At 42.3% G+C, this 19,501-nt stretch overlaps 1 protein-coding gene across 3 annotated transcripts in view; it reads right to left on the bottom strand.

Moving 5' to 3' along the window:
• CLIP1 (CAP-Gly domain containing linker protein 1) overlaps positions 1-19,501 on the bottom strand; it is a 122,098-nt gene that overhangs the window by 38,620 nt on the left and 63,977 nt on the right. For 2 of the 3 annotated variants that reach the window (XM_060118419.1, XM_060118421.1), the window contains exons 9-15: positions 10,761-11,705; positions 9,095-9,211; positions 6,373-6,430; positions 5,761-5,844; positions 4,694-4,850; positions 2,199-2,364; positions 1,885-2,100 (exon numbers count right to left, since the gene is read on the bottom strand). In XM_060118419.1, the coding sequence (XP_059974402.1) occupies positions 1,885-2,100; positions 2,199-2,364; positions 4,694-4,850; positions 5,761-5,844; positions 6,373-6,430; positions 9,095-9,211; positions 10,761-11,705 (1,743 nt within the window). Of the gene's footprint in view, positions 1-1,884; positions 2,101-2,198; positions 2,365-4,693; positions 4,851-5,760; positions 5,845-6,372; positions 6,431-9,094; positions 9,212-10,760; positions 11,706-15,505; positions 15,611-19,129; positions 19,163-19,501 lie in introns of all 3 variants that reach the window. The other variant, XM_060118420.1, reaches the window with a different exon arrangement.

Genomic DNA, 19,501 nt, shown 5'->3' with positions numbered 1-19,501 from the left:
TTTCTACTGTAGAAGGGATTCATAGAATTTTTTAAAACACAATCCAAAGAACTACAAAAAGTGAGTATACTTTAACCAAAAAAGAGGAGGAAGGGCAAGGTATTATAAACTACTGCTTTTCAAACTAAATGCAGAACTTTACTTACTAAAGGATCTGGCCTGAGACTGATTTAGCTTCAATATTACATATAACTTAGTAAAAATACAGACTAATTTGCTAGTCTCTGGTGACCAAAATAAATGGGCTTTAAAAAAGTGTATTGGTTTATAAAGTAAATTGACCACAATGTCTCTACCAGCTCTGTCCAGAACTTTCTGCAATGATACAAATGGACTTTATCTGTGCTGTCCATTGTGGTAGCCACTAACCACATGTGCGGTGCTTGCGACTGAGAGGATGAATTTATAACTTGAACTAATTTAGATTTAAATGGCCACATGTAGCTAGTGGCTACTGTACTGGACGGCACAGCTATAGTTCATTGGCTCTTAAACTAGGGAACATGGGAGCATTGTGGGCTCCATGAATCTCTTGAGATTTCATCTAAAACTTGTTGAGTGTATATACCAGCTTTCCTGGGGGAAATATCTTAAGGTTTCATCAGATTCTCAAAAGAGTCTGTTGAGCCCCTGCTGTTGACAACATTGAGATTCTCAGAAATCGGATATCCAGACAACTTTGGAAGGGGAACAATCCTGGGCATTTTAACCAAATGATCTTTATAAAAACAACAACAACAACAAACAAATTAATGAGCCTTTACACAAACCACCAGAATGCTGTGGTTTGGTCAGGCTGCAACATTTTAAGGGAAACACTAAAAAACTAGAGTCTGTCCAGATAAAGGGAACCACAAAGACAAAAACTCTGGAAATTATATCCAGTTGTTAAATGGTTCATAAACCTGGAGACACATCACAGGGAAAAGAGAAAGTTTTGATGGACAGCATGTAGGAAAAAGAAAATTTAGGCATCTTATACATGACATATATTACATGTCATGCTACACTTAATTTATAAGTTTTAAATAGGCTCTGTTTCAAGTCCTATGTATGCTCTTTTCTATTTTCTTTCTACTAAACTCATATATATATATATATAAACATTTCTCTGACACATTAAAAATAATTAAAGACAAGTATTTGCTTTTCTTTGAGCCATTTAGATGGGAGTAGGAGGGTTGAACTTCATTACGTTACCAGAGTCAAAAAACATATCAGGACACTGATACTATCCTGACACCATAAAATGAAATTCAGTGTATCAAGTTCTACTCTACTTAGCAGTAGGAGGTTTTCTCACAGCCCTTAACTCCAGCTTCCTTGTTAACGAGCTCATAGTGCCTTCCTGCGAACATGCGGGAGCCCTCTCTAGAGCTCTCCCTTCTGCTTTATCCTCTAAGAGCTCTGTGCCTCCAACCAGGCTCCATTCCCTGCCCACCTGCCTCACGTGGCCTCTGCCTCTTGCTTTTCTGCAAGATGTCTCTCCTAACCCTGGTGCAAGGTGGCAGCAAGATGGCCAAGATTAGAGGAACATGCTTTCCCACCACAGAGAGTCTACTACAGGCAGGCAGACAGAGGTCAGGCAACAGCAGACTGTTCGTGACAGCTGGGGAGCAAGCAGCGTAGGGGGTGGTGGCCACACAGTACATTTGGGGGAAAGACCTGTAGCCATCACCCTCCCTGAGAAGGAACAGCGGCTGGTACAAAGCACTTAAGATACAGGAAATGTAATTCGCCCTCCTGCCACGCACTCTGAGGGCCGACACGGGTAACGGCCACTGAACCCATCCCACGTGCTGCTGCTTTCCAAGCCCCCTTGCAGCCCTGACGCGGAACGCGAGCAAACTGTAATTCGACAACACGGTTCTCCCCACCACGTACTCTGGCTTTGTCGGCTTGCCTTCTCAGCTCCTCCGTCTCCTGCAGCAAGTCGCTGTTCTCCTTCTGTGCGGCCTTCAGCCGCTCCCCTGTGTCCAGCAGCGTCTTCTGGAGGTTCTGCAGAACTTCTTCGTGCTTGGCCTGTGTCTCAGAACTGGCTTCTTCATACCTGGCTTTCAGCTCTTGACACTCGTTGTGGCTCATTTGCATTTTCTTTTCCTGCAGACACCCCGAGTCAGGAGTGAGTCATTTGGCCATGTCTGTTCTGCCCCTCAACCTCCCCTGCCAGCCAACAGTCCCACTGATTCTCTCCTTACCAGGTCTGACAATTTTGTCAGCAGTTCTTTCTTTTCTTCCTCATGCTTTTTAGCTGCTTCTTGCTGGCTCTGTTCAGCTTTGAGAGTTACTTCCCCAATACTTTTCTGCAGAAGACTTGCATTTTCATTAGCCTTGGTGAGTTTTAGCTGTAGTTCTTCTACATTTCTAGAACAAGTTTCAATACAAGGCATCAGATTTTTCAAAAGAGTACTTTAAATTCTAGAGTTGTACTTTAAAATATTAATAATAATTGTCTTAATGATTATAAATGTTATGAGAAATTAATAACATCTGAAATAAGCAAAAAACCAAAACAGGGCTTCCCTGGTGGCGCAGTGGTTGAGAGTCCGCCTGCCGATGAAGGGGACACAGGTTCGTGCCCCAGTCCAGGAAGATCCCACATGCCGCAGAGCGGCTGGGCCCGTGATCCAGGGCCACTGAGCCTGTGCTCCGCAACAGGAGAGGCCACAACAGTGAGAGGCCCGTGTACCACAAAAAAAAAAAAAAAAGAAAAAAACAAAAAAACTGACTTGTCCTGAAGAATAATTTAAACAGTTGTGATGGCTACAAATACCTTAGAGTAACTACTCCTCTAACTGTGAACATTTATTATTTTATGTCAGTAGATCAATAAGGAAAAATGAGTGAAAAGTAATAAGCACATTAGAGGACGTAAGTATTTCAAGGTTTCCAAATTTTAGCAGACTAGATTATCAAAGACTCATTTTGGGGTCGCTTGAGAACAGAAGATACGAAAATAACAGTAATGTGACATTCTAGCTCAAAGAGAACTACATGGTCCCACAAAGATGTACGAGGGCCATCAACCTGGAGAAAAGGCTGGCTCATGGACCGGAGAACAGGAAGGAAACTTGGATGGTGCCTCTGGATAATCACCGACAGAAGTGGAACTTCTCCAAGGCTCTGTGCCACAACCGCCTGGGCAGCTGTGCCCACCTCACAGCAGGACTGCCACAGTCGGCCAACCAAGGCCCATCTGCCTGTCACCCACCAACGCTGAACCGTGCGTGAGTGCATGGCTGGATGTAAACTAACTCTGCCAAGTATTAATGCTTTCAGAATCAGAAGTCTACCGGGGCTAACATGTCCTCTAAAAGTTTTTGCCTTATAAAATAAACATTTGGGGCTTCCCTGGTGGCGCAGTGGTTGAGAGTCTGCCTGCCGATACAGGGGACAAGGGTTCGTGCCCCGGTCTGGGAAGATCCCACATGCCGCGGAGCGGCTGGGCCTGTGAGCCATGGCCGCTGAGCCTGCGCGTCCGGAGGCTGTGCTCCGCAACGGGAGAGGCCACAGCAGTGAGAGGCCCGCGTACCACAAAAAAAAAAAAAAAAAAAAAAAATTTGATTTTTATATGGCAGCCATCAAAAGAAAAAAAAAATCAAAGCAACGAGAGCCTCAGAATAAAGACGAGAAGAGAGATTACGATAATAGAAGCTTTAGCACTGAGGAAGTAGGGTGTAGTGATGAAAAGCAGCAAGGGCTCTGGGACCAGACCACCTAGATCTGAAACCTCAGGCAAGTTACTTAACCTCATTAAGCCTCAATTTCCTTTTCTTTGAAATAGGAACAATAGGGGCTTCCCTGGTGACGCAGTAGTTAAGAATCTGCCTGCCAATGCAGGGGACACGGGTTCAAGCCCTGGTCCGGGAAGATCCCACATGCCGTGGAGCAACTAAGCCCACGCACCACAGCTACTGAGCCTGCGCTCTAGAGCCCATGCTCTAGAGCCCGGGAGCCACAACTACTGAGCCCACGTGCCACAACTACTGAAGCCTGCGCGCTTAGAGCCCGTGCTCCACAACAAGAGAAGCCACCGCAGTGAGAAGCCCGCCCACCGCAACGAAGATCCAACGCAGCCAAAAATAAATAAGTAAAAATAAATTTTAAAAAAATAGGAACAATAATACACTCACCTGAGAGGATTATTAGAACTAGAAACTATACTCTACACAAAGCTGTCAGCATAGTGTGTGACACGTGGTCAGCCCTTCACACGTGTTATCTATCATTACACTGAAATAGGTTAAAAATATTTTTAACTGCCTGTAAAAGATGTTATTGCCAGGCTTCCCTGGTGGCGCAGTGGTTGGGAGTCCGCCTGCTGAGGCAGGGGACACGAGTTCGTGCCCCGGTCTGGGAGGATCCCACATGCCGCGGAGCGGCTAGGCCCGTGAGCCATGGCCGCTGAGCCTGCGCGTCCGGAGCCTGTGCTCCGCAATGGGAGAGGCCACAACAATGAGAGGCCCACGTACCGCAAAAAAAAAAAAAAAAAAGATATTATTGCCATTGGTAAACTACTACCTTTTCTTTACAAGTCACCAGAAAGTCTGCAATACACTGCGATAACAGAGAAAGAATGAGATTCAGGCAACTTTAAAACCTAACAGTCCTGAAGATTTCGGCTCCCTTCCCACCCAGACCTTGCTCGAGGGCCTAACCCAAAGCAGGCGCTCTTATTAATACTCATACGTACCTTTCTTTCAGACGTAATTCATCATTCATTTTTGTCAGCTGAGAAGAACTATCTCCTGACATTTTCATTATTACTGCAATGTCGTTTTCCAGTTTTTCCTTCGCCTTTATCAACTGCTCTTCCCTTTCATCTCTCTCTCTAAATTTTGCCTCCATATCTGAATATATATAGAAAAAAATAGCACTGTTGTGTTATAATAAACAAAAATGTATTAACTACACCCTGTATGCCAAGCCTTGCTCTGGGAATATTTGCATGTAGCAATCCCTGCCCTCATGAAAATTACACTCTAGCAAAGAAGACAGACAATAAACAAGAAAAATAAAGAGAATAAATAGTACAATAGATAGTGGTAAGTGCTAAGAGGGAAAAAAAATACAAGTGGAGAAAGGAGTCAGGAAGGAGTCGGGGAGGTTAAAATCTTAGAGAGCCTATCTGAGACGGTGACATTTAAGTAAAACCCTGAGGGAAGTGAGGGAAGAGGAATGCAGGCAGAGGGGAAAGCAAGAGCAAAGGCCCCAAGGCAGGGACATGCTTGACAATCAAGTATCACCAAGGAGGCCAATATGGTTGCAGTGGAAGGAACAAGGGGAAGAATAGTACAGGATGAAATCAGAGAGATAAGAGGACCTGATGACAGTAAGGACCACAGCTTTTAATGTGAGTGAGATGGGAGCCACTGGGCCATTCTGAGCAGAGAAGTGACATGATCTGACTCGATGTTGAAAGGATCCCCCTGGCTGCTGGGCTGAGAACAGACTGAAGGGGTGAAGAGCAGAAGCAGGCAGCCCAGGTGGCCAGCTGTTACTACAGCTTCGATTAAAGATGCTGGTTGACTCTGATCAAGGATAGCAGGGGGAGTAGTGAGATGGGGTGGATTCTGACTTGTTTGAAAACAAGGCAGAGAGAATTCGCTAAGGTTTACGGACCTCAAACAAGTATTTTATCACAATATAACACGAGTGAAGAATTTATGCCTGAATAGTAGGTATGCTGTGACAACACACTAAAATTATCTCAAATCTTAGGAAGCCTACTACATTTAATGTGTAGAGACGTCTTCTTACCTGTTAAATTTTCTCTCAACTTCTCCAATTCAGAAGACAGCACATTAAACTGTTCCTCTTTCTGGTGTAATTTATTTACAGTTTCTATTTGGGATGAAGTTAAAAGTTTAATACATTTCATAGTTAATAAGCCATCTAAAGCTTGACTGTCTTAAAACCAAATCAAATCAAAAGCTTGAGATTTGGGATCACGGGAATACTAAAGAGTCCCATTACAAATCAAACCACTGAATAACGAACCTAAAGAAACAAGCAAGCAACTCTTTCTTGTCTCCCCAAATCTGTAGATTAGTTAGGCACCAGGCATCCATTTTCCAGGCATCTCTTTCCTCCTTCCACGTAAAACTCAATAAAGCTATCAATGACTGAAGCTTAATTAAGACAATACTTTTCCCAAGTACACCTACATTTTAATACGGAACAAGCTTTAAGTCAAAAGGAAGAATGAATGGGAGCTTGAGGCTTCAGGAAGCCAAGGGAACCCAGTATTACTGTGCACTGCAGGAACTTCCAGGGTGGTGAAATCAGGCTACAGGCAGCATCTATTTTATGCACCAAAGGCCAGCTCCAGCTTGAGAACAAGTGAGCTGCTCATACTCTGCTAAGACATACCTTGCATACTTCTCTGAACAGAGACTGTCTGCTGTGAAGCATCAGCAAAATTTTCTCTCTAAAGAAAAAGAAGTGGACATTCAGAATAGAAAGATTTCAGATTATAAAAATAAAAAGTTTCTATGACTACAACATTATCTATTTTTTGTTGCTAGCTTTGTTTCATTAAAGCTAACGTATGCTTAAAACATGTAGGCATCAATTACTACCATATGCATACTGTGCACGTGTACACACGAGTGAGGTTTGCATGTGTGCTGCATGCGTGGGTATGCACATGTCTGTACATGTGTGGATGTGCACACTTATGTCAGTATATGCATGTGTGGACACACATGTGCCACGTGTATGCTTTTTTTTCATGTTGCTACCCTCAAGTAGCAGAACCTCTCTTCAGAAATCTGCCTGAGACAGTGTACAGAGTTCCGAAATTTGTTTTTTTAATATTTCTTTTTTTCATTGAAGTATAATTGGTTTACAACGTTGGGTTAGTTTCAGGTGTGTACAGCAAAGTAATTCAGTTATACATATATATTTTTTCAGCTTCTTTTCCCTAATAAGTTATTACAAAATACTGAGTATAGTTCCCTGTGCTACACAGTAGGCCCCTGTTGGTTATCTATTTTGTACGTAGCAGTGTGCATACGTTAATCCCAAACTCCTAACTTATCCCTCCCCCCAGCCTTTCCCCTTTGGTAACCATAGTTTGTTTTCTATGTCTGTGGGTCTGAGCTCTGAAATGTTTTACATCTAAGAATAGTCAGAACCTAGTATCTTAAAACCAGATCTGTGTCAACTACCTTCAACCAAGAAGTCCACTGCTCACTCACTATCTTCTCTAAACATGACGGGAGGGCAGGATAAAACCACTCTCCTGATCTTCCTGAGACGAACTTTGAGCTAGATACACCAAGTGAATTTTTATTTATTTTTATTTTTTTAAAAATATTTATTTATTTTTGGCTGTGTTGGGTCTTTGTTGCTGTGTGCGGGCTTTCTCTAGTTCCAATGAGCGGGGGCTACTCTTCATTGTGGTGTGTGGGCTTCTCATTGTGGTGGCTTCTCTTGTTGCAGAGCACAGGCTCTGGAGCGTAGGCTCACTAGTTGTGGCGCACGGGCTTAGTTGCTCCGCGGCATGTGGGATCTTACCAGATCAGGGCTCGAACCCGTGTCCTCTAGCATTGGCAGGAGGACTCTTTAACTACTGTGCCACCAGGGAAGCCCCCAAGTGAATTTTTAAATGAGTCTTTGTAATTAATTATATTTTAGTTTAAAAATGGGCTCACAAGCCACAAGTCCATCAAAGCCCACAAGTTGTCCACCTGTGTTACTCCCAAAGCCAGACCTCAGGTGACATGTTTTCAGAAGACATAGAGGAATACTCTAACTTAGAAAAAAAAGTAAGGCATCCTGAAAGTTCGGGGAGGAGGGCAGAGGAACGACATGAAACTCAAAACACATTTTCTTAAAGGACACCATATTGAAAAATGGTAATTTCCAGGTCAACTTTTCTCAATATGTAGCTGAAATATGCTGTATCATAACTGTCTGATAAAACTCTCTACATTGAAACTGTGCTGTTCAACTGGCAGCCACCGGCCACGTGTGGCTTCTAAGCACTTAAAACGTGGCTAGTGCAACTGAGGAACTGAATTTTATATTTTATTTAATTTTAATTAATTTAAATTTATAGAGCCATATATATAGACAGTAGCTACCATAATGAAGAGTGCGGCTATATAGTTAACATTTTATAAAGTAGAAATATGTAAGATTGGCATTTAAATAAGAAAAAAAAATCAAATACTTTTTTTTTTTTTTTTTTTGGCCGTGTGTCATGTGGGATCCTAGCTCCACAACCAGGGATCAAACCCACGTCCCCGAATTAGAAGCACAGAGTCCCAACTACTGGACCAGCAGGGAAGCCCAAAAATCAAACACTTTTATTCACCACTGGTATTAGCAGAGAAGTGTAAAACGTGGAGAACAGGAAGGTGCATGTAAGACCCAAGACAACTGACCCTTCATAGCTAATGTTTCTCTAATCAAGTTTTCTCCATGAGCCTACGCCTCTCCTTTCCCATGACGTGTGGGCATCACTGGCACCTGCCCGTGGTTATCAGCCTTGACTAAGCTTGTGTTTTTGATGTAGGAGCCAAGGCAGAAGGGAGAACAGTTGAGAAAAAGACAAAAACTGTCCTACAACCTGGGATTAAGCAAAGAGGATATATATGAAAGGAAAAGTAATTTCCTGAGGAGGACTAAACTGAGCTGTAAGAGGGAATTCTGTGAACTCGTTCATTAGACAGCACCCTGCCTTGCTAAGAGGGTGCCGATGGTCCAGGAGAGCTTGTTGGCTTGCTGTCACAGGGCAGGTAGGACAAAGCATAGGGCAAGACCTCTCTATATATGAAAGCTAATGTGCTGGGTATATAACTTGGAAGGTTCCTGTGTTTGGTGAAACTAAGTAGTCAATAACGTGCCAAAGCAATGCATTACCAGAGGCAAAGGACAGATTAAAAAAAAAAAAAGTAATACTTACCTTTATTGCTAGTTTGGGTTTGATCCAGTTCCTCTCAAGTTATTCATCAACCAATCAATACTTTGCAAGAGAAAGGAAATAGGTGCAATACGTCTTTCTTTATAGAAGCTTTTGTTTTTTAAACAGGAACAATTCAAATGGCCAGGAACCCTGAGATTCAGATTCCCAACAGGTACTTACCAAAATCTGAAGTTCTTTTTCCAAAGTCTCTTTCACTTGACTGACTTCACTCAAGTTTTCCTGAAGTTTATTAAGCATTAGCTCTTTTCCCTGCAGCTCTGTGGTGATGCTACTAGCCTAGCATATAGAGTTACGTGGTACAGAAACCAGTGAACGAAAGGAAACAAAAAAGAATGAGAAAGAAAACATAAAACAAATGTAAAAAAATGTATGAGATACAAACATAACCAAACAAAACTGAAAGGAATAAAGGCATGGGTAAAAAGTCATTTTGGTGTCTTTTTGGTTTTTTGTCTTTAATTCTAAGAAGCCAATGACTTTTCATACCATCAGTTCTAGATAAGATTGTCCAATGGCTAATGTTAAATAATCAAAAGAGTGTTTTTCTATACCTGAATTTGGACTGTCAGCATGCTCTAAAGCAGAAAGTACAGATGCTTACTTTCTAAATGAGACAGCTGAGCAATTTCATCGTCTGGACTTTAGAAAACCTTAAGACAGGAATGGTGGATTCATATGGACTGTGTTTCATTTTCTGTATTTTTGTACACGCTTAAAGTATTTCAACATTTAAAATAAAAATTTTTAAATGTACTACACAACAGTCGTCAGAAATTGGCTTTCATTAAATCTTAATGTAAAAAAAGTAGACCAACACATTAGCTGCAGATTCCATATTAATTTTTGTGTTTTGATTGGTATTTCAGAACCAAGTGAGGAGATCTGAGAAAAATTTCCTATGACTGTCATCTTCAACTAATGTTACTTAGCAATTTTTGCCGTTTGTCTGTCTTCACCTCTCCCCATTTAACCATCACAACCCTTCCTTCTTTGCCAGTAAAGCAGCTTCTCCCGCAAAAAGCTCAGGACATTCAGCATCAATACCAGCACCTCCACTAGTGGCAGGAGGACTGGGAAGAAGGGCTCCTTCCTTGAACAATCCTTAAAAATGAAGATGACATTTAGCAAGGCTAGTGAGTAAGAAAGGTAGCCAGCCAATGTCTCACATCATTTCCTATGCCTTGATCAAAAGCACACTTGTCCAGTCTTTCCTCAAAAAACCAGGGACTAGATCACGTTCTCATTGTGACCTAGAAAAAACTCCAATGAGACATAAGTAGCAACGCAAAGGGCTCCAGGCTCTTCACCTTCATCTTGCTGTGACCGTTATTTATCATAGCATGTTAATTCCCACCAGTCAAGTGCTCTCGGAGTTCACATTCTGTTTTACATGTAACCTTACGGACAAGGCAGTTACGTAGGTGGGAAAGGAGGAGATGATCTTACAAGTTTCTATCTTATTCTTTCAATTCATTCACCTCAATGCCATCATTTCTGGGGAGTTCTCTATTTTAAAAAGTTTATAAACTGGAACCCAGCTTAAACAGGGGATCACAGCAAGCCCAGAGATAAAGTAATAAAGTATTCAGATACTAGGAAACCAGGATTAATCCACATAGTTGAGCCACTATTTTCTCTAATCTCCTCAGATGAAACCATACTCAAAATACTCAGAAGATACTATACTCAACTGGGAAATTTGTTAGCACCAGTTTTAACTAAGTCAAGAATCTGGAGGATGAATTACCTCAACTGAAAAATAAGATACAATGCAAAATAAGAACAAGAAATGGAAAAGAAAAAGATGGAGGATGTTGATACAAACCTTGCCACTTTCAGCGTTCTTTTCCATCTCTAAATTTTTAATCTGTTTCTCTGCTGCCTCAAGCTGCTGTCTAAGGTTCTCAACTTCCGATTTACCTTCGGAACTGGCTTTCCAAAGAGCATCAAGATCCAAGAGCTTTTCTTCGGCAGCCTTGAGCTGTGATGTAAAATTACCAATAACCTTGGTTTGTTCATTGCATTTGGCTTGTAGTACCTCTAGCTCCTTTACCTTTAGCTCAGCTTCCTGCAATTTGTTTAAGGTGTCCTCCATTTCTACTAGATGCTGGTCTTCCGCTTTGTCCAGCTTCGACTTGATGGCTTCCAGACTGTTCTCTTTCTCTTTAATGACTTTCATCAGTTTAGCCCTTAGGGCTTCGAGCTCTTTAGCGTGAGCAGACCTTTCCAAGTCTTGTTTATTCTGCAAATTTTCTATTTCGTGCTGGTAATCTAGTCTCACTTTCTCTATTTGCATTTTTAACTCGGCAAATTCTGCCGTCTCCATGCCGACCCCCTTGCTGAAGGACACCTTCAGCCCCTCCATCGCCTGCTGGTGGGATGCGATGGCGGTCTCCAGCTTGGACTTCCACAGAGCTATCACGTCCGAATTCTCCTTGTTGGCGTGATCAAGCTTGCTTTTCAGTGACTCGTTCTCTTTGGAAAGCTTCTCTGTGGTGGCCTGAAGAGCCTTTATCTCCTTCTGATGCGTTTCTTCCCGGGCTCCAAAATGCTCCTTCAGAGAAGTGATTTCTTTCTGATGGTCAGTATGGGTGGCTTCTAACTTCTCTTGCAAAGCGCTTATCTCTTGTAAAAGGGAGAGTGACATGTCAACATCCCCAGCAGGCTTACTGGACTCCAGCCTCCTTCTCAGCTCAGCTGCTTCCTGTATTCTGAACGCTAGGTCTTTTTCTAGTTCCATTATGCGGGACTTTTCTGACACTGTGGCCACCTAGTATCAGCAAAGAGAAATCATTTAAATAACAAATCACTGATGATTTTCTTTAACCTTGAACATCTTCAGTAATCACCCCAGCTCAGGTAGCAGTCAAGCCACCAAGAATTTCTATGTGGTAATCTAGCTGTGATAATGGCTTAAGCCCAGTTCCGGGAGCTCCAAATCAAATTTATAGTCTTCGGCAAACTTTTCACCATTTTGAGATGCTAAAGGAAAATAAAATTGATATTGAGTTTAACTCACCCCCAAAATATTTCTTTTCCCTTTAAAGAACCTTAATCAGGAAAGTACCCATTAACTGTAATAAGTTAATAGAAACAGTACCTTTCAAGGTTCCCCTACATCTGCCTTCTGGAAGAAGAATCCTTATTTTGCCTACTTCAACTAAGGCGTATGAACGTTTGTCTATCTGATGGAAGTGACTCTACAGAAGTGTGCTGTCCCGTATGGCAGCCATTAACCACACACGGCTACTCAGCACTTGAAACGTGGCTCCAAGTGTCAAATATACATCAAATAATGAAGACTCGGGAAAAACAGAACACATCTTGTTAATAATTTCTTTCTCTCTCTCTCTCTTTTTTTTTTTTTTTTTTTTTGGCCACACCACGTGCCTTATGGGATTTCAGTTTCCTGACCAGGGATCAAACCTGGGCCCTTAGCAGTGAGAGCGTGGAGTCCTAACCACTGGGCCGCCAGGGAATTCCCAATAATTTCTTATACTGATTACATGATGAAGTGATAATAGTTTGGATATATTGGTTTAAATAAATAAAATATATGACTAAAGTAATTTCACCTGCTCCTTTTTACGTATTAAAAAAGTATGTTAATGTGGGTACCAGAAAATTTTTAATTATATATATGTGGCTCATGTCATAATTCTGTTGGATAGCACTGGTGTTAAAGGTGTAAAAATATCTATGAAATGTTTCATTGAATACCACGACAACTGTAGAATAAAAGCCTCAAGTGGATAAAGTAGAACTAATTCACTAACCTTTTTTAAAAAGGACAAGAATGATTACTTACCTGCACTGATACCTAAGAATCTTATACAGAGTCCCTCCCCCCTTTTAGATTTTGTAATTCCTTCACCATCTTGACGTGCATGTCTCGCTCCCCTAACCCAGTGGTTCTTTGACCTTCGTGTGCGTGTGAGTTGCCTGGGACGTGTGTCTACGGTGCAGGCCCAGTTCCTCCCACGTGTGCTCTGGGACAGAACCCGGGAATACGCTGCTATTTAAACTCACACCCCCAGGACGAGGAAAAACACTTTCCTGACCTGCGTCCTTTTGTTCTTAGGAAGTTATTTCCCTCTGCTGTTAGGCAGTCAGTTTAGTACACAAAATATGTGGGAAATGGTAGCTTTGGGCATAAAAACTCATTATTGGACTAACCTGGGAAATAGAAGGGAGCCTGAATGACTTAAAGGCATCAGTGAATCCCCAATGTCATGGGTCAAAAGTCCTCCGGAGCGAAGGCCCTGCTCCCTCACTGCCTTGATTGGGACAGAAGGTAACGGGTGTGTTCTTCCTTCAGCCCATCTGTCCACCTACAGGCTGTGAGATGGACAAAGACTGACATGTCCACCAAGAACAGGAACATAAAGCACTTGGGGCTCCAAAACTGCATGATCAAATCATTAAGTATGTCAGAGCTGGCTATAATTGTTGTGTTTCAGGGTTATAGGTGCTTCAAAGACGTTAATCCATGTACATAGTTTTTTCTGGGGTGGAGGTGGGGAGGTGGGGAGTCCACAGATAAGGTGCATGATTAAACCCCATTGCTACAGGTCCATAACATAAATAAATTGAATCCAACAGGGCACTAATTCTTAATCAGTCACAACAAAACCGTCAAACGGAGGAAATACCAAGTAAAAAATAAGGGAAAATAATAAATAGTGTGGTTATGCAGCATTTTCACAGCAGTTCCATTTTTAAAATTTTATTTCTCAAAATCTGCCCTCAGGCAAAACTATCTATGTGTCTGCCTTTCCCACCATAAAAGTCAGGTATCATTTCTTGTTCTTGCTAATGTTTCTACAGCGCCAAGCACACTGTTTATAAACTGGGCTTACTGGCTTAGAGGAATTCTAAAGCGCTTCCCAAAAAGGAATGTAGATGATGGGAAACTTCGATGGGTCAGTGGTTAGTTTCACGCTTGGCAAACCAAGAGTGAGGACCAATGGGAGACAAGGCTTGTTATAGGAAGATGACAGCTTGCTTGAATCTGAAATACTTAAATAAACCATGCTGTCAACAGATGCCTTCTTTTCCACAGAAAACAAAACGAAAACACAAAAAATCAACACTGTTTGCTGACAAAGCGGTAATGGAGATTTGTTCAGAAGTAAAAAAAAAATCCAGCCTTACTTCAACAGGCAGCCACACCACGGGAGCTCAGTCTTACTATGAGTTCCTTGTATTTCCCAGATCAAGTCTTTGGCGCTCGGGTAACAAAGAAACGGCACCAAACTACCAGGATTTTTTTTCTTACCAAATACACAGATGATATCTTTAGTTTTGAGGCTGACTGAGAACATTTTCTTTCTCTTAAAAAATAAAAACTCATGACTTAGAGAAGAAATATTACTCGATTTTCTAGATTTTTTAGATCAATGATTTTTCAAGAAGAGAAATTTCTACAAATACTAATAATTCAAAAGGAAAAAAAATCAGGATACCAAATTTGATCAGAGACAGAATAATTTTTGAAATTTTAAAATTAAGGATCTGGGTGATTTAGCTATTAACAGTCAAATTTGTGATTTAAGAGGTATATAATACATACATGTTTTCTTATATGTGACTCAGATTAGTTCTTAAATCTTTTACCACAAAACTACTTCCATAATGGACAGACTCCATCCTGTAGTGGTTAAGAGCACAGACTCTGGGATCAAATGGCCCAGATAGAAATCCTGGCCCCACTATCTCTATTAGCTGTGTGACCTTGGACATATTATTTAACCTCTCTGTGCCTCGGTTTCCTCATCTGTAAAATGGGGACAATACTACTACCTCTCCCCTGGGGTTGTGGTAAGACTGAGTAAGTTAATGTTTGTAAAGTGCTTGGAATAGTGCCTGGCATAAAGTAAGCACTATATGGGTGCTTAAATACATAAATAAGTGAAAACATGACTAATGCACTGGCTCCGAGAGCCAAATGCAGTGAGCTGGGGGTTGTAAGAAGCCATTCTGTTCCCAACACACTTTTTCCTCCTGGCCACTGAGACTCTAACCTACTGGGTAACAGAAATTCAAAGAGATCAGGTGTGAAGAAAAAAAGATAGCTGGGGTGAAAGTCCCTAACTCTCATTAAAAAAGAGCCAGTGTTTCAATTCCCTTTGCCTAAGAGGCCAGGGAAGAAGGCAGGAAAAGAGAGCTAAAGTGAAACAACAAAAAATTATTTAGAAAACCCACTAGGAATATGAGAACAAGAGGACCACTGACGGCTGGTGCAAACTGGAGAAAGGTATTTCCTGATATTAATACAAACAACCTCAAATGCAGCTGTGGACGTCCATGCAGCCTACACAGTCGCAGAGTTTCGGATCTTGATTTTGGTTGAGTTAACCAAAGGAATGAATCTTCACCTTGGACAAAAGGTTCCACATAAAACACCTGTGCCCACCCATCAGCCTACACTCACGAGCACGTGGGCGGTGCCAAGACCAAACTCAAGTCGAACCACTGGGTCAAGCCTTAGGCCAACTGCAGGGCCCGTCACCCGCGGTGTCCACCGTTCGCAAACATGGGTCTGCTTCATTAAATAGTGAAAACCATTACCCTAGTGTCTTCTAACTCCCTCTGGAGTTTGTCAGCTTTGGTCTTTTCAAAGAGCAGGCTCTGTTCAAGCTCCTTAATGCGGGCATGCTCCAGTTTGGTCTGCGTCTGTCAGTAAAAAGGAAGAGGAAAGAAACACAACAGTGCCACCGTGACATGCCAGCACAGGAGGAGAGGGCGCGGCATGCAGGCTGAACCAGCAGTACCTTCCGCCGAAGGATGAACAGAAAGGGTGATGGAGGAGGGATGAGGGTGGACCGAGATGAAGAGGTTGGGGGCGAGGATGAACACTATGGACAAGAGGATGAGGTGGGCAGGGGACAGGAGCTAGTCTACTGAGACAGAAAACATGGAAAACACATGAGGCAAGGTGAAAAGTGTCAGATGCATGCAGCCAAATATAAGTTATATTGATAAGTGAAGTTTATCAGCACAAATTAGAATAGTTAATATTCCTCTAATCTATCATTTTCCCTCCTCCCCACAACAGCTACTTGACATTAATGTGTATGTAACTGACTCAGTGACTTTAAAAGTAAATTGACCCTCAAAATGATCACTGTCACCCAAATATGGAAAAGATAACGTCCTAAGTCTGTAAGTGTTCAGTTAGTCCCTAGAGCGGATCTTTGCACTTTGGTGTACAATTTGACGTGAGCAAGGGTCAAGTATTAAAACTAACAAAGGAAATCTAGGACCTAGAGCTAAGGAAATCACACCAGTGGCCTTTTGCTGAGATGAGTGAGAAGGGCCTGTGATTCTTAGCAACATTCCCCTATAGGACAGGTGAGGAGACACTAAAGCTCTCATTTCCTTCCAAGGGTGGACTTTCCAAAGACTGTTGCCAGAAAACAAAGGGGCGGGGGGATCAGATTTAAAAGAGAAAATTCAGTAATAATTATGCTTGAGGGCCTCCATCCCTGAGGTTCAAAGCAGGAGAAAAGCTGAACTGCAACTGGTAAGGGGCTCCTAATCTTGATCCTAAGACAACTCATGCTTCTCAGTTCAGAGGTAAGAAATGGTGACTCAACAGAAGGGCATGAGTTTCAACTCCATGCAGAAAGAGCCCGTAAGGTCTTCACATGTTTCAGAACCTCAGACTCCCCTTCATCACTTACTTACATGGAAGCTGATGGAGCAGCCAGAGGGCGACCTCTTTCTAACAGGCTTAAGTGCATGAGAACCTTAATCAATTTGAAATAACCTAGATCCGTCTGAATGGACCTCTTTCCCCACTCACCTCTCCCACCCAAGAGGTTATCAACATAATCAATTGACAAAACCTGGTGACAGAGCTGCTCCCAGCAGCTTCGAGTTATTTTGGTTCCAACTGGTTGGACCTATCAGTCTGGACAATTAAGGGCAACAAGGAAATGACAACAAACTCTAAAGTGACAGAAAGGAGTGCAAAGCTTAAGGTGGAATGTTTTACATTATAAACATCTTTGCTCACTCCAGGGGTGCCCTGGGGATTTCAGTGCATTCAAGAGGTCAGTTTGCTTGTGAACCAGGTATAAAAAAACCATCATAGAATATTTAAAAAGTAAATAAAAATTTTTTTGTAAAAATTCTTCACCTGCTTCAGCTCTTTACATTCAAGAAAAATAATGAAATAAAATTCAAAACCTAATTGTCTGGGTAAGTCCCCTTCGTCCATATGTACCTTAGACAGAGGTTGTTCAATTTACCTGCTTTTACAAGAAAAGAATCTAATCCAGATTTACACAGTTGGGGTCACAGCCTCAACAACAGAGATCCAAAATTAACAGGAAGAAGCCAAAGGCAACAGAACCTTTCTTCCCTTGACACTGAGCTCAGTGTCCTCTGGGTGAAAGGTCACTACTTCCAGATAAAAAGCAAATACCCACTGAATGTGATCTTCTCCCCATTCCGAGACCCTCCAGGTGCCTCCTGACTGGTGAGAGTGCACACGAATGATCTGGGCTCTACAGCTGTACTTGGTCAACTACCAGCAAGGAAGCTAGCGATCTGCTTCCCTTCCACGGTATGTGGTAAAAACGTTATGCTGAACAGGACAACCCTCCCATTAAAATTATTCCTTTCTTAGAATAGGACAGAGTATCCCAAGAGGAGAGCCCTGGGGCAGGGGATTGAGAGAGAAAGCCAAGGCTCCGCGAGAAGCGCACAGGAGAGGCAGGAGGGAGTCCCATGCAGACTGGCTCCGGAGGTAGCAGAAGCCTGTTTTGGAAGCAGAGAAGAGACCCAGATCACTGAAGGAGCTTCACAAAAAGGAGACCTTCAGAACGGAGGCTTTTTAAAAAGTTCAGTCTTGGGCTTCCCTGGTGGCGCAGTGGTTGAGAGTCCGCCTGCCGATGCAGGGGACACGGGTTCGGGCCCTGGTCCGGGAGGAGCCCACGTGCCGCGGAGCGGCTGGGCCCGTGAGCCATGGCCGCTGAGCCTGCGCGTCTGGAGCCTGTGCTCCGCAACGGGAGAGGCCACAACAGTGAGAGGCCCGCGTACCGCAAAAAAAAAAAAAAAAAAAAAAAAAATTCAGTCTCGAGTTGTCTAGTTCAGCTGCCGGGAGGTGGTGGGAAGAAAAATTCTTTGTTTTAATCTTGTTCTCTTGTGGTGGTACCTCGAAGGAAGAAGTTTTTAGGTTTTCTTCAATTGGCATCTCAGCTGGCAGGGTACGCCGAGAAGCCGAGCTTCTGAGGCCACTCTGGTACGATCTGAATTGGGTGTTTGATCCTAAACAGAGGAAGGAAAAAAAATACACCTCCGTGCCTAGTGGCACTGCTACTAGAAAAATCTCGCTTCAAGAATAATAAATTTGGGCTTCCCTGGTGGCGCAGTGGTTGAGAGTCCGCCTGCCGATGCAGGGGACAGGGGTTCGTGCCCCGGTCCGGGAAGATCCCACATGCCGCGGAGCGGCTGGGCCCGTGAGCCATGGCCGCTGAGCCTGCGTGTCCGGAGCCTGTGCTCCGCAACGGGGAGAGGCCACAACAGTGAGAGGCCCACGTACCGCAAAAAAAAAAAAAAAAAAAAAAAAAAGAATAATAAATTTAAAATACACAACGTCTTCACTGAAGAATGCTTGCCTCTAGCCTCAAACTAGGGAAAACACTGCCCCAACAAACTGAAGTTTGAATTTCTCGTCAGCTGCACTGGCAGCCATTGGCCAGCAGTGGGAGCTCACACAAAAGGCAATCAGTCTGGGACTCGATTCCTTTATTTTCATGGGAATAAATGAAACTTGGGGAAACTTTCCCCCAAAATTTCTGTAACAACTTCATCTAATATGTTTTATGTTTCAGTCAGGTATCATCTATTTTGGAATAATTCTATTAAAACTAGAAGGCATTATGAATTAAGGGAAGAAGGCCGGGCCCCACACAAAATTCTTTTCTTTCTTTTTGCCTAAATTCTTTATAGAAGAAACGTGTGCCTATGTGTTAAACAAATGGGTTTACAGAACTTAGTCATTACATACAATTTCTTCAGGATTCAAATGTAACTGCTTTGAAAGCCCACATGCACAGAAATATTAAGGACAATGTCTCAAGATCAGATTATGCAGTTAGTATTTGAGTATATCAATAAGCATTTTAATCTGTAATCAATCTGTGTTAACAAGGGAAATATCCACACAGTTAAGTGCCCTCTTACATTCTCAGGATCTTCAGAAATCTGGCTCTTTTGCTATCAGTAAAAAAATAAAATAATTAACAACAAAAGAGAGATTCAACTAAAGTTTCAATATGTGTTAGGGTTTCAAAATAACTCTGATTAATTACAAATTTACCAGACAGACTATCCTAGCCTAGTGCTGATGTAAATATTTTAACTGCCCCTCCTCAAAACATCATAGGCTGTATTTGACATGAATTAGATGATGATATGAAACTTCTAATGAGATTTTGGGGTGTTTATAAATGGATGAGAACAACACAAAAGTCAGCTAAAGGACTGCGACTCTACATGAAATGAGGGAGGAAGACACCCATCAAATTACTAATAATCCAATAAATTCTGGGCCTT

The sequence above is a fragment of the Mesoplodon densirostris genome, chromosome 15, assembly GCF_025265405.1.
Source record: "Mesoplodon densirostris isolate mMesDen1 chromosome 15, mMesDen1 primary haplotype, whole genome shotgun sequence".
Taxonomy (NCBI): domain Eukaryota; kingdom Metazoa; phylum Chordata; class Mammalia; order Artiodactyla; family Ziphiidae; genus Mesoplodon; species Mesoplodon densirostris.
Note: the sequence above shows the minus strand (reverse complement) of the source record. Positions and strands in the feature narration are given on the sequence as shown.